Source organism: Arachis stenosperma, chromosome 6 (genome assembly GCF_014773155.1).
Source record: "Arachis stenosperma cultivar V10309 chromosome 6, arast.V10309.gnm1.PFL2, whole genome shotgun sequence".
In the NCBI taxonomy this organism is placed as follows: domain Eukaryota; kingdom Viridiplantae; phylum Streptophyta; class Magnoliopsida; order Fabales; family Fabaceae; genus Arachis; species Arachis stenosperma.
The window spans coordinates 6732693-6746557 of record NC_080382.1 but is presented as its reverse complement, the minus strand read 5'-3'; the positions used below and the strand labels follow the sequence as shown (position 1 = coordinate 6746557).

Below are 13865 nucleotides of genomic sequence, written 5' to 3'. Positions count from 1 at the left end.
AGACTAATAAAATTTGTGTTTACATGATAACTCACAATTTTTTAGAAAAATATATTTGGTAGAAAAGATAAAGGTTATGTTTTTTGGACGGTCTTAAGCTTGTGAAAATTGATTATTCAATGTGTCCTGCAAGCTAAAATATGATAGATATCGAAAATCTCTAACTTAAAAAAATTAACATGAAACGATTGAGTAGATAGAGGTTTAGTAAAAACATCTACCAATTTCTGTAAAAAAGGAATAGGAAGCAATTTTATTATCCGGCTTAAGTTTTTTGTCGAACAAGATAACAATCGACTTCCAGATATTTGGTCTTCTCATGGAACACTAGATTGACAGCGATATGCAACGCACACTGGTTATCGCAAAATAGAATCGCAAATTGTTCACAAGAAATGCAAAGGAAATGCAGCAGGTTTAATATCCATAAAAACTCACAAGTTGTATTAGACAAAACACGAAGAATGAACAATGTCTGCTTCTTAGTTTTTCAAGACACTAAACAATTCCCCCCCCCCCCCCCCAAAAGTAATAGCCAGTTAAAGAACGGCGAGTATCGGAACATCCAACCCAATCAGAATCACTAAATCCACATATCTGAAAAGTAAAGTCTCTAAGAAAAAATAACCCTATGCCTGAACCACCTTTGAGATATCGAAGAATCCGCATTGCAGCTTTCTAGTGAACTTGAGAAGGAGAAGCCATGAACTGGCTAAGCTGCTGGATGGCATACATAATATCCAGCCTAGTAGTAGTAAAGTAAATTAGTTGCCCAACAAGACTGCGATAAACAGAGGGATATGAAAGAGGAGGACCATCATCCTGGTAATACAAAATCAAGGCAATAAAATCAAGGGAGTATTTATGTTGAGAAAGAGAAATATCCTTTGAAGAGTGGGCAACTTCAATGCCTATAAAATACTTTAGTGAACCAAGATCCTTAATCTTAAAATTGCACTTGAGAATATTCTTAATAGAAGTAATTTCAACAGCAAAATTTTCAATAACGACGATGTCATTGACATAAACTAACAGAATGCATATTTCATTGCCCAAAATTTTGACAAATAAACTATAATCAAAATTGGTATGCTGATAGCCACAAGAAATGAGAAGAGAAGAAAGTTTTTCATACAGTCATACCACATTCTGCTTGATTGTCGCAACCCATAAAAAGATTTAAGGAGCTTGCTTGCAACACTGATTGGGATGAGATGGAGTAATGCCAGGAGGAAGAGCCATATAAATGGTTTCTGTCAAATCACATGTAAAAGTGCATTATTGACATCCAGCTGCTAAATAAGTCATCTCTTCATTGATGCTAAAGCTAGAATAATTGTGATTGTTACAAGTTTTATCACTGGTAAAAAAGTCTCTAGAAAATCATCTCCCTCTGTTTGTATGAAACCTTTCGCTACGAGCCGAACCTTGTATCGCTCAACAAAACCATTCAACTGGCATTTAATCTTGTAAACTCATTTACAGCTAATGGGTCGCACTTTTCGATGGTAGTCCACCAACTCTCAATTCCCGTTCAACTCCAGGACACCAATTTCCTCATTCATGGTAGTTCAACAATAAGAAAACTTATTGTTTCCTAAAAAATCTTTGGCTCATACTCAGAATGCAAAGATGAGACATATTTCTTGTGTGAAGAAGAAAGGGAAACAAAAGAAAAAATAAATGAAATGGGATAGCTAGAACTTGAGGAGGAATAGGTATGAGAAGTAAGAGAAGAATTAGAAATAAAGCCAAAGAGATAAGGAGGTGGCCGTGATTGGCGTTGGCTCCGACAAAGGGAAGGGATCGGTGTTGATGGTGAGAAAAGAGAGGCGGGGGAAGTGGATTGGCCAGAAAACAAGAAAAAAAAAAAAACAGGAGATGAGGGATGATTGAAGAGGTTGTAGTGGTATCAAAGTGGAAGTGGGGGGAAAAGGAGAAATTGATTCTCTCAAAAAAATTTTATAATTGAAGGAGTAAAGTGTGATCTTTTATAATTAATTTTATAAGTGAGACTAAAAATAAATATGAGAGAGAATAATAAAATATTAGAGATCACATTTTATACTCTTAATTTTTTTTTTTAATAATTAAAAAGATCCATTCCCAAAAGAAAGGGTATTGTGTGGTAATGAAAAGGGTGAAGGTGAGGACATGTTAAGTGAGGAAGGGGGATCATCTAAGTGAGGTGGCCTAGAAGAAGAGGGATTAGTGGAAAAGGTTGGGGAAGGTTGGTGGACATGTGTTGAATCATGTTATATGGTATTAGGTCCAATAGGAAGTGAGAAAGTGTTTGGTCTATGGGCATTATTCTTGGGTGTTAAATTTGGGCTTGGTAAAAAATCAATGGAAGGAAGGGTGGCATGAATGGTTTTAATGAGAATTGGTGGGCTGAGAAGAAGTTTTGGACAAAGGAAAAATATGATTATGAATTGAAAGACAATATTTTTGGACATTATAATTTTTTTATGATCCAAAATATAGATAATATAACCTTTAAAACCATGTTAAAAGTCTATGAATATAGTCTTGTGTGTTTAAAAATATTGTCTTTCAATAAATAAAAATTATGCAAAAGAAATTCGAGCCCATTGTCTGAGCGAATAATTTTAATTATTGAACTAAATTGGATTTTTACTAAAGCTATAAAATTATTAATATGTTGTGGTACCTCACCTTTTTATTTTAGTAAAATGATCCAAGTAAATTGGTTAAAATAATCAATAATGATTAAAATATATTTATGATTATGAATATAGTTTTGATGGAAGGTCCCAAATATCTAAATGCAATAATTCAAAAGTAGTAGTTACTTGATTTATATACTAATAGAAAAAAAATTTTCTTTGTTAAGAAAAATGACATACATCACAAGCTTTGTCATGGTGTGATGGAATAAAAGAAAAATGTCTTATGTAAAATATTAAATCTTTGTTTAAAAATATATCCTAAACGGAAATGCCATAATTTAGTGGGTGTGATATGAGTGGTGTGGGTGAAAATAATAGAATGAGGTTGAGACGAATTATTAATAGAAAATGTGTGTGTAAGAACATATAATCTTTTTCCTAATCTACCCAAACCAATCATTTTCAAGCTGTTTAGTTCCTGAAAGAAATAAGAAAATTATGAAAAAATGAGTTGATAAGAAAATATGGAAGCAATTTTAGATATGAATATTAAATTAAAATGAAATTGAGGAAGATAAAGAACATTAGAAAGTATTAAAGAATCTAGAAATTTAACCACCTCAATATAAAAAGCCACAGTGGTAGATCCATTTGGCATATGTATAATGATGGATTTGATTTTAGAATAAGACAAAAAAAAATTGGATAAATTTAAAGTAATATGATCAGTGGCACCTGAATCAATTATCCAAACATTATTAAAAATTAATGGAAATGAAGAATGATTTAAAATAGAAAAAAGTGAAGAAGAACATGAATAACGAATTCCTAAAGTTGGGTTTGGGAGAAGTCTAATTTGACTTAAGGGTAAGTTGTCTCATCCTTGATAGCTGATGTATAGGCCTCAACTTTCTTCAAAAAAGTCATAAGGATGTTATACTCGGCCAGTGTCAATCCAGGAACCGTTTCTGGTGGATTACCTCTAGCACCACTCTCGCGATGATTCTGGGTGCTAGAGGAATAGGAAGGGACGACGGTTGCACTGTTGGTGGAGACATTGGCGTGGTTTGGGAGGCGCGGTCGGCCAGGGAAGCGCGGATGACACGGCCGATAGCCGTACTTCGCGTAACAGACGTTAATGGCGTGGCCGATTTGCCCACATTGAGTACAAAGTTTTGACCAAGTGTCTCCGCGTCCTGCGCCGGTAAAAGAGGAAGCACGCCCGTGACCTAAGGAAGAGCGTCGACTACTGACGGCAACGACCAGAATATTCTGCTCGTCAAGAACACCGAAGGCAGCGAGCACTTAGCGCTCGTGTTGAATAACCATGGGAAAGACCTTGGTTATTGGCGGAAGGGGATCAAGCAACAATAATTGGAAACAAACAACTGCAAATAATTTATCGAGCCCCTTCAAAAATTGAATAATGAAATCCTGAAGACGTTGAATTTTGGCAGGACACGAAAAAACGGGAAGGAAGGGGGTTGGGAGTTTTCCATATCTTTCCACAAAATTTTGAGTGTTGTGTAGAAGTCAGTGACAAACAGGGAATCTTGTTTCAACTGATAGATTTTCTCCTGGAGCTCGGCAATGCAGAGAATATCAGTTTGTGAAAACCTCTCGTGGAGGTCTTGCCAAACAGAGAAGGCAATGAAAGGGTAGATTACATTCTGAGTTATGATAGTGACAAAGAATGAAAAATCCAAGAGCAAACAAAATTATTGCATCTTTTCCAAACAGAGAACAGAGGGTCATTAGAAGAGGGAAGAGAGATTGTGCCGATGAGAAATTCATACTTGTTCTTGAAAATAACTGCCATGGAGAACGAGCGACTCCAAGAATAGTAATTATTTCCAGTGAGCATGGGAGAAACGAGAACAGAAGTAGGATTCTCATTTGGGTGTATGTAAAATGGGCTAGCTAGGTTTTGAAAAAGGTTGATATCATCCATGGTGGATGAGGGTGATCCACCGGAAGAAATTAATGAAAGAATAAAGTTCTACATCCAAGCAAAATACTTAACAAAATCTAATCAAGTTGTTATAATAACTTTTCAAATCACGCACTCCTCCTCCTCCTCCTTCTTCTTATCCTTCTCCCAAGAAAAATACTTACCAAGTCTAACCAAGTTGTTATAATAACTTTTCAAATCACGCGCTCCTCCTCCTCCTCCTCCTTCTTCTTCTCTTCAATGTTGCATCTTCTTTTTATTTTTCGTTATCGTCATCACCAATAATACCAACAATTTGCGAATATCTTTATTAGTTTTGATTTTCTCTGCTGCCATCATTAAATAATTTCGATTCATTTCTTAATTTGTTTCGGTTCATTTATGTCTTAATTGAGGTTCACTTGATGCTGCTGATAAGTATTAACTAAATTTTTTATTCTTTAAGTAATTTCGATTTATTTCTTAGTTTAATTGAGATTCATTTAGATCCAGAAATGAATTCAATGTGTTTTTGTTAATGATTGAGTCTTTTTTGCAAAAAATAATGAAATTATTTATTATCATTTTATTCAATTGTATTAGATTTCATTCCATTCCATTCAATTTGTCTTGAAAGATATTCCAACCACTGGGACGAAGACGAAGAAGTTGCGTTATTGAAATGCGCGTGAGATACACGCTGGTGTGATGAAAGTAGTTTTTGCATTGTTGAGTTTGGACCAACTTGGTTGGACTTGATTGACAAAAATACTTAAATATGTAGCTGGACCGTTAATGAAAAAGGTGAATTATTTGGGTTAGTTATTTTAAGACTTAAGTATGATTTTGGTCCTTAAGGTATAGGCCGAAAGTTTTTTTCGTCCCCAACCTTTTTTTGCATACAAAATCGTTCCTAAGGTTTAACTTGATTTTAAAATCGTTCTTTTTACTTAAATTTTAAATTTATTACTAAATTATTCCAAACAAAAAATATTATAAAATAAAATTAAAAAAAAGAAAAGGGAAAGAGAACGGACTGAGAGAAGGAGATAAGGAATCATACCGCGAGGGGGGAAGGAAGAAGAAGAAGGGGGGAAGAAAAAGAAGGGGGAAGGGAAGGTGGCGATGATGACGATGCCAGCAGATCGGCAAGGAGGACGCCTGTTGCGTCGCCGTTCTACTCCTCCTCCTCACTAGTTTGCCACTCGTCGCTGCTCTTCGCATGTCACCACTGCTCCTCGTCCTTCTTCTTGGGAACTCAACTGCTGCCGTTTGGTGACGGCGCCAGAAGCTCGGTGATGGCACAGCGGCACCCTTCTCCTTCTCTGATCTATTCTCCCTCTCTACCCTTTCTCGGTGATGGCGCTCTCTCGTCTCCCTTGCAGTGCTCAACGGCGACTACTTCGCGTCGTCGTTGCTCCGTCCTAGAGTTCCAATTCTGCTTCTGTTTCTGATTTTGTTAATTATATTGTTAATCACATTATTTTTTATTTTGATTCTGATTTTGTTAATTGTTAATTATATTGTTTTCAATTCTAATTCTGTTTTTTATTTTATTTATCCATTGTTCTTTTGCTTTCCCTATTTCTTATGCTTTTGATTCTGCTTTCTGTTTTTACTTCTGCTTCTACTTCTATTTTTGATGTTTTTGATTCTGCTTCTATTTCTATTTTTAATTATGCTTCTGCTTCTATTTTTGTTTCTATTTTTTTATGTTTATTACATTGCTTCTGTTTTATTGTTGTTGTTGAAGAAGAAAAAAAAAAGAGATATTACTGTGATGAAGAAAAAGAATAGAAACTAAGTATTTTGTTGAAGAAGGAGAAGGGTATTTTGGTCCGAAAGACAATTTTAAAATCAAGTTAAATCTTAGGAACAATTTTGTAAGCAAAAAAGATTGAGAACAAAAAAAATTGTTAACATGTATTTTAAAGACCAAAATCATACTTAACCCTTATTTTAACTATGTATGGATATTAGCAGAATTACTAAGAGGTCCGATACCATAACAAATGCTTGGCAAGAAGACAAAGAGTAGTAAAAATGTATGTCTGTATTTTTTATTCTAAAATAAAAAAGGACGACTATACTATATATATACAAGAACAAATTCTAAATTTTCTAAAATTTATATTAGATTCCTAAATGCTAACAGACTAACAGAATTTATATTTACATGATGACTCACTATTTTCTAAAAAAATATATTTAAAAGAAAAGATAAAGATTATGTTTTTTAGGTCTGTAAAGATGGATTATTCAATATATATCGCTCTCTAAAAATTAGTTTGTTATTAAAAATATAAAAAAATAAAAGTTTTAGATTTTAAATTCTACATCTAAATCGTTAACACAAAATATAAAATCTAAAATAATAAACTTTATTTAATTACAAGAGTGCAATACTTTTTAGTTCTTACTTAATAAAAAGTATTTAAATTTTATTTGACCACTTAGAATTTTTCATATTATTTTACGGCGGAGATATTTTTAAAAAATTTAAATTATTAACATGCGGTATGTGTATTTAGGTTTTGTTGCATTGTGGTACCATTAGTTCTGCAATTATATTCATCAATACATAAGAACTTTATTAGACGCGCGCATTTTAATCTGTACCATCATCATCCAATGAGGCGGCAATAATATATGTCAACAAAGGGAATGAATTAAGGACTGAAAATAATGTTACAATAATATCGAAGTGTACACAATTGAACTAATTAACCGTGGACAAGTAATTATTCCTAAAATTAAGAAGAAATTAATTATGGCGCAGACATAATACACATTATTGATTAACACTAACGTCTTACGCTAAGGGACCAATACCAAAGTATCCATGGGCACCACCATCTCCGCCGCCGCCACCACCACCAGCACCTCCCGCTCCGATTCCCAGAAAGTCCAGAGTCATTACATCCTCACTTCCCTTAGCTCCACCAATATTAATGGTGCTACTACTCCTACCACTCACCGGGGGGATACTGAATCCACTGCTTCTGTTGTTCTGATCAATGATCTTGGCTAAGGCCTTACTTTGATCCAATATAGCATTAAACATTTCCACACCGTTCATTCCAACGCTCCCGTTGAAATTATTGTTATTATTAAACTGATGAGACGGTGAAATATTATCGTGTTGAGGATGAGCATTGTGCATGAAGTGTTCCATGATGATTCCATTATTGGAAGAAGCAAATGACGGGGGTGCCATGCTAGTGTTATTGTTATTATTGCTCACGCTTGTTGCACCCATTTGTGCAGCTTTTTGAAGCAATGCCGTTGCGGACATGTGAGGTAACCCTGCAGCTAAATGGACCCCACCACTCTCATCGAACATGTTTAGCGGAGAATGTGGTGAGTTCAGTTGAAGAGAGGGCAGTGATGAAGGGTTTATTAGGTGGTTGTTGTTGGTGGTGGTGGTGTTGATGAAGGGTTTTTGTTCAGGCATTGAAATTGGCATGAGTTCATGAGGGAATGATGATGGATGCTGCTTGAATTCGGAAGTAGAAATACTAGTGTTATTGCGAGTGATTGGTAATGATGCAACTAGGTTTGGGATTAATGGTTGCAATAAGTTGGAACCTATCTTTGGAAAATGTCCAAGTACTCCTCCTTCATTGTTCACTTTGTTATTCTCATCAGCCAGTGCGTCACAGAAAGCTCTGTGGGTTATGAAGCTATCTCTTCTGCACACACAAATCAAAATAATTAAATAATTTCATATCATGGACTAGTGTTTGGATGTTATTTCATTATAAAACCAAAAAATAAAAATAAAAAAATATTTTTTTAACATTTCAGTAAATAAATTAAAAATATTTTTATATTATTATATCTAAAACATAATAGATAAATAAAATATAAAAAATCATTTTAATTTTTAAAAGATTATTTAAAAGAATATTTTTTTAAAGCTTACCCAAATAATAAATTCATAATAAGTATTGATGTCTAAACTATTACTTTTACATATATCTACATTTTTGTATAAGTAGTTGTCTTCGTATGTATTGGTTAAAAATATTATTTACATATTAAAAATCAACTATCAATATATATAAATTATATATTTATTTTATATTTTAATATATATTTTATAGATAATTAAATTGGTTAGAACGATTAGTATAATGGAATAATACTTTTATATTTTACCATAAATTCAAATGTGACCATAATTCAATAAAAATATAATATAAAGTGCTATTTTAAAATAAGAGAAAGTTTAGAAATTTAACAGATTTTGTAGTTTTTAGTCATCAATTAACTATCAATGATACTTTTAATGATGTGAGATTGCATCTAATAATATAGAATCGTTCAATTTTTTTTTATGGTTAAATACTGACCAAAATTTAACAAAAGTACTGGCTCCAATTATTCCTCTTAAAATAAATCACACAACCAAAAATGAAGTAAAAAAAGATGATATTTAATTAAAATACCTGGAAAAGACGGTGCCGCAGTCACATTTGTATTCTTTGGTACCACAGATTTTGGAATGAGCTTTCCAGTCAGATTGAACGGCGTATTTCTTGTTGCATTTCTCACATTTCCACTTCTTGTCGCCGTGCTTTCTGCTGAAGTGCTTCTTGATTCCGGTGAGGTCTCCCAGTGCTCGAGCAGGATTGTGGTGGACACACGACACTTCGGGACACACGTACACCCTTTTCCGCACTTCGTTGCTGCTTCTTTGTTTCAGCTTCCATGGCAGGTTATGGCCTCTCCGGTGAAGTTGAAGGTTCTGATCCCTTTGGAATCCTTTGTTGCAGATCTCACATATGAACCGGTTTGTTGTCACCAGCGTGTTTGGCGATAGAGCTATCACTTCAGCACTTGGATCTGCATGTCAACAATGCACTTACTTAACCCTGCTTTTGGATAATCTTTATACATAAAAATTCAGATACATTTAATTTTACGTGTGAATTTAATAATTAAGAATTATTAAATAATAATTTAATTAAATATATAAAATTATTTAACGATTATAAACTATCAACTTCACATGTTTTCACCCAAAAACTTTTTAGACATTTTTCAGAAATTTTTTGTTCTGCGCGTATATATATATATATATATATTTTAGGATTGATTTTGGTTTACATATCACTTTTTTTAATTTATTTATACTCTGAACTCGTCGTATATAAACAATTTTGGAAATATATAAATGGGTGGATTTTTTTAAAATTTAAAATTTTAATTTTAAAAGTAAAAATAATTGGCATAGCTGATGTTCACAATTTAAATAGAATGAAATAAGATTATTAGTTTAGATTATCTAAAAAAATTTCAAATTGTGATATTGATTATTTTTGTGTGCCTTAAAAATAATTAATTTTTATTTTATAATATTAAAAATTATTAAGAAATTTTAAATAATAAAAATAAAAATTATTATTTTTCTATTTCAAATTGCTTCAATAATATTAAATATAGAGTATCTTTACAACAGAAGAAAATGACAGAAGATTTGAAAATAAAAAATAAGCATATTTTTGTATTGAATAATACATTTCAAAATAAAAATAAAATTATTGTATATTGTGTCTCTCTTAAATCTTAATTCTTTGTTCACATGAATAAGTAAAAAAAAAAAATTAAATAAATCTAAATATTTATGTGTGTTCATAAAAAATGATGACATGAAGAACATATACACATAAAGAGCCTAAGACAAAAAACTGGGTATTTAATAGTACTTCGTGGAGACAGTTTTTCTTTTAAAACAAAAAGAAAAAAAAGAAAAAGATGAGGTAGAGGTAGAAGTCAATAAAAGTCAACAGTGAGCAGTAGCAATGATTGTGAATCCCTGCAGGCAATAATTGAGCTCCTTCGACTAGTTACGCCCACCAATAATTCATCAATTTTTAGGAGTATATGAATAATAATTAAAGAGTGGTTAAATTAAAGAGATAATAACCCAGATCCTTTTGTCCACGATTAGGATTATTTAAGAGATCCAATACATATATCTTCTTATGCTAGATATCAACTTAATTATGCAGCTGCCCATATTTGACTGATTAATTAACTAACCATAATTATTTAAGCTCATGCTTTTATTAAAGAAACTAAATTATATAAAACCAGAAGTCATCAGGAAGCTAAGCAAACTTAATTACTGTATGTCTGCCTAAAACAAGAAAAATAATGATGATGAAGATGTGGGTTTATTTATTTTGTTAGAAAAGAAAAGAAAAGAAATAAAACCTGGATTTCCTGGTAGGCTTCGTTTCTTCTTAGGAGGCGGTGGTGGTTGTGGTTGTGAATTTGCGTTGGAAGCATTGCTGCTGCTGTTATTAGTAGTGATGGTTGAAGAATGAGAATTTGGACTATGGAAGTTACCACCACCACCACCACCAAGTATCTCTGACTCTGATTGCTGTTTATTTTTATTAAGTAACAATAGTGATGCATCTCCTCCTCCTCCTCCTTCTACTCTGCTGTTAGTGTTATCTGTGGAGAAGCTCCCACTATCACAACTTGTGATGTTTGACATTCGAGTCAAGGTAGGAAATAAAAAGAATAATCTATTATTTGGTTATGGAAAATATGGGAGAGAATAGAAGAGGATAATAGTTTATTTCAAAGGAAGAAGCTAAGATGGGAGGACAAAACCTACGAAACTCTCCTCCTTTTATTTGTATTCACACCAGAGTTCTACCACCTTAATTGGAATACCTGTGGGCCACATAGAGATTAATATTGTATTGCGAAAAAATATAGGTAGACAATAATAATACTAAACAATATGAATAATGGATATGTTAAATGTTTAATTCAATAGGCATACAGATGATTATGTTCATTCTTTTTAATTGATTTATTATTTTTTTTATTTGATTTACTCATACACAGTTAATAATGACTGGATGTTCAATTTACTAGGTATTCTAATGTTAAAGTTTAGGAAGTAATTTGGGAGTAGAATATTTTTTTACTTTATTAAGTCAATTTTAGAGCTCATTATTCACATTGTTTACAAAAGTCATTATCTACCTAACAAAAATTATTGTAATAATAATATTATTATTATTACTAGGAGAATATTCATTACATCTTCACATAAAAATTGCATTCTTAATTAATCATTAGATGGTTTTATATATATTTTTTTATAGTATCTCTCAATTTACAGATTAAATACTAATTCATCACGAATTAAAATTTTATTTAATAATTTACTATTAGCTAATAAATTATTATATATATAAAATAAATTTTAAATATTTAATATTTATTTAAATAAATTAATAAATTAACCATTAAATTAATCCAATTTAATTAGACAGGCAGGTTGATATATTTGACTAACTATATCGTTATATAAAAATATTTTCATGAAAATATCTACCTTATTATTGTTGTCATAATAAATTTTATTTCTACTTTATTTTCTATGTAATTAGTTATTAAGCCATCACTACTAGTCTACTACTACTGTACGTACGTCCTTAATTATTGTGTATGCCCATGTGAATTGCTTTATATTGATAAGAAAACACCTTATGCTTAAACTTAAACTTAGCTATTCACTAATAAGTACTTTTCTAAGTATAATTATAGTAGTAATACTGTAATAGCTAGCCACTACTGTATATTCAATCTCCTAATAATAGTTAGTTAAAGAGAATAACTGAGAAGCCAGATCATTATTAGAGAATCTGGTAGGTGTAATAGGGTACAAATAATTTTTAAAAAAATTCAGCTAATAATTATCGGTTAATATCGGTTCATTTTTATTTATTTTTTAATTCATATTAATATTCAAATTAAATGAACACATGAAATTACATATTAAAACAATATTCAAAATAAAATAAAATTTTATTAAAAATCACAGGAGAAATGAGCAATATATGTTTGAAATTAAAGTTAAATATTGATATATAAGTAAAATATTTTAAGAAAAATATTATAATCAATTACAAAAAGGTTAAAAATTTTGTCTTTGTTGTTAACTATTTATAGCGTCTATGAGTAATTAACTAATTATTTAACATATAAAGTTTGAATAAGAATATTGAGTTAAGTGTTTTACAAGTTTAGCCTTATCCGTCACGGGATCTAAGTAACTCTTACGTAGAAAATGACCGGACAGAAGTACAAAAATTCCTCTATTCACGTGTGCCTGGGGTAATTTCCATGTGCCATAATTAAAGCATGCCAATGCTTATTATTTGATGCTTAAATGACAAAGTGTGTGCCTTCTTTTGTGTCTTCTGTTATTCATTTAACCTTAGCATAGCATTACTACTATACTTCATTTCTTTAGTATTATTAGCCCCACTTCTATTTCTCCTTTTTATACATATATATATATATTCAAAATATATATTTATACACAACTATAATGTCTAATTTTTTTGTATATATAATATTTTTTAGATGGCTGCTACACATACAAACTTACAAGTCTTACAAGTTGTCACAAGTCCAACAAAACACACGCACATTATTTTCACATTCAAGAATAAATATACGTACATTATTCAACTACTTTCTGTTTTCAAAGCGCGCTACTCACCATGCATTATAAACGACTCTTCTTCTTCTTCCTCTATGAAAACGAATTTCTTGCCAAATTTGTTCGATCTCCTTCGTGCATTCTTTCTTCGCCTTTTCATTCGTTGTTTTACCTGCGTTTATCACTGGTATTCTTGCTTCGTTTTTTTCGATTTTCATGGTTTCTGAAATCAAGCTTTGAAATCGTTTTGAAGATAATGGAACTTTAGAAATACACCCAAACGATTACAAAAATACATCCAAAGAATTACAGAAATACACCCAAACGGTTACAGAAATACATACACCCAAAAGATTACAAAAATACACCCAAAGAATTTAAGAAATACACCCAAAATTCGTTGAAGTACACCTTATGCATAATTCAGAACTCTTTCTCTTTCTCCTCCTCATCTTCTGCTGCTTCTTCTTCAAAAACGATTTCAGAGGTTGATGTCAAAAAACAATGAAAATCGAGAATAACGAAGAAAGAAAATAGAGAGAAAAACACGTAAATAAAGAAGGAGAAAGAGAAGGTAAGAAACGAAAGAAAAAAAGAAGATCGAAGAAGTGGAAGAGGAAGAAGAACGTGCAGTAAGAAGAAGAAGAAGGTGCAGTGAAAAACGTGCAGTAACAATTCGAAACGCGTTAATATAAATGACTTGTAAAGACTTGTATAAAAAAACGCTTGTACGTAGAGAATTATTCTATTTTTATATCTAAACTGCAAGTGTATGCTAATTATTAATTAGCTAGTGTTTATCGTTTTCCATATTTATCCTTATCTG

At 31.7% G+C, this 13865-nt stretch overlaps 1 protein-coding gene across 1 annotated transcript; it reads right to left on the bottom strand.

Moving 5' to 3' along the window:
• Window positions 1-7199: 7199 nt before the first annotated feature.
• On the bottom strand, window positions 7200-11164 carry LOC130932823 (zinc finger protein GAI-ASSOCIATED FACTOR 1-like). Its single transcript, XM_057862238.1, has 3 exons — window positions 10783-11164; window positions 9012-9408; window positions 7200-8252 (listed from the first exon to the last, which is right to left on the bottom strand). The coding sequence occupies exons 1-3, from the start codon at window positions 11069-11071 to the stop codon at window positions 7373-7375; spliced, it is 1566 nt and encodes a 521-aa protein (XP_057718221.1). The 5' UTR covers window positions 11072-11164; the 3' UTR covers window positions 7200-7372.
• Window positions 11165-13865: the final 2701 nt, after the last annotated feature.

Coding starts and splice junctions, on each gene's coding strand:
- LOC130932823 (XM_057862238.1), bottom strand. CDS start 11,071: ATGTCAAACATCACAAGTTGTGATAGTGGGAGCTTCTCCACAGATAAC. Junction 9,409..10,782: donor AAGCCTACCAGGAAATCCAG/GTTTTATTTCTT, acceptor GTTGACATGCAG/ATCCAAGTGCTGAAGTGATA. Junction 8,253..9,011: donor TGCGGCACCGTCTTTTCCAG/GTATTTTAATTA, acceptor TTGTGTGTGCAG/AAGAGATAGCTTCATAACCC.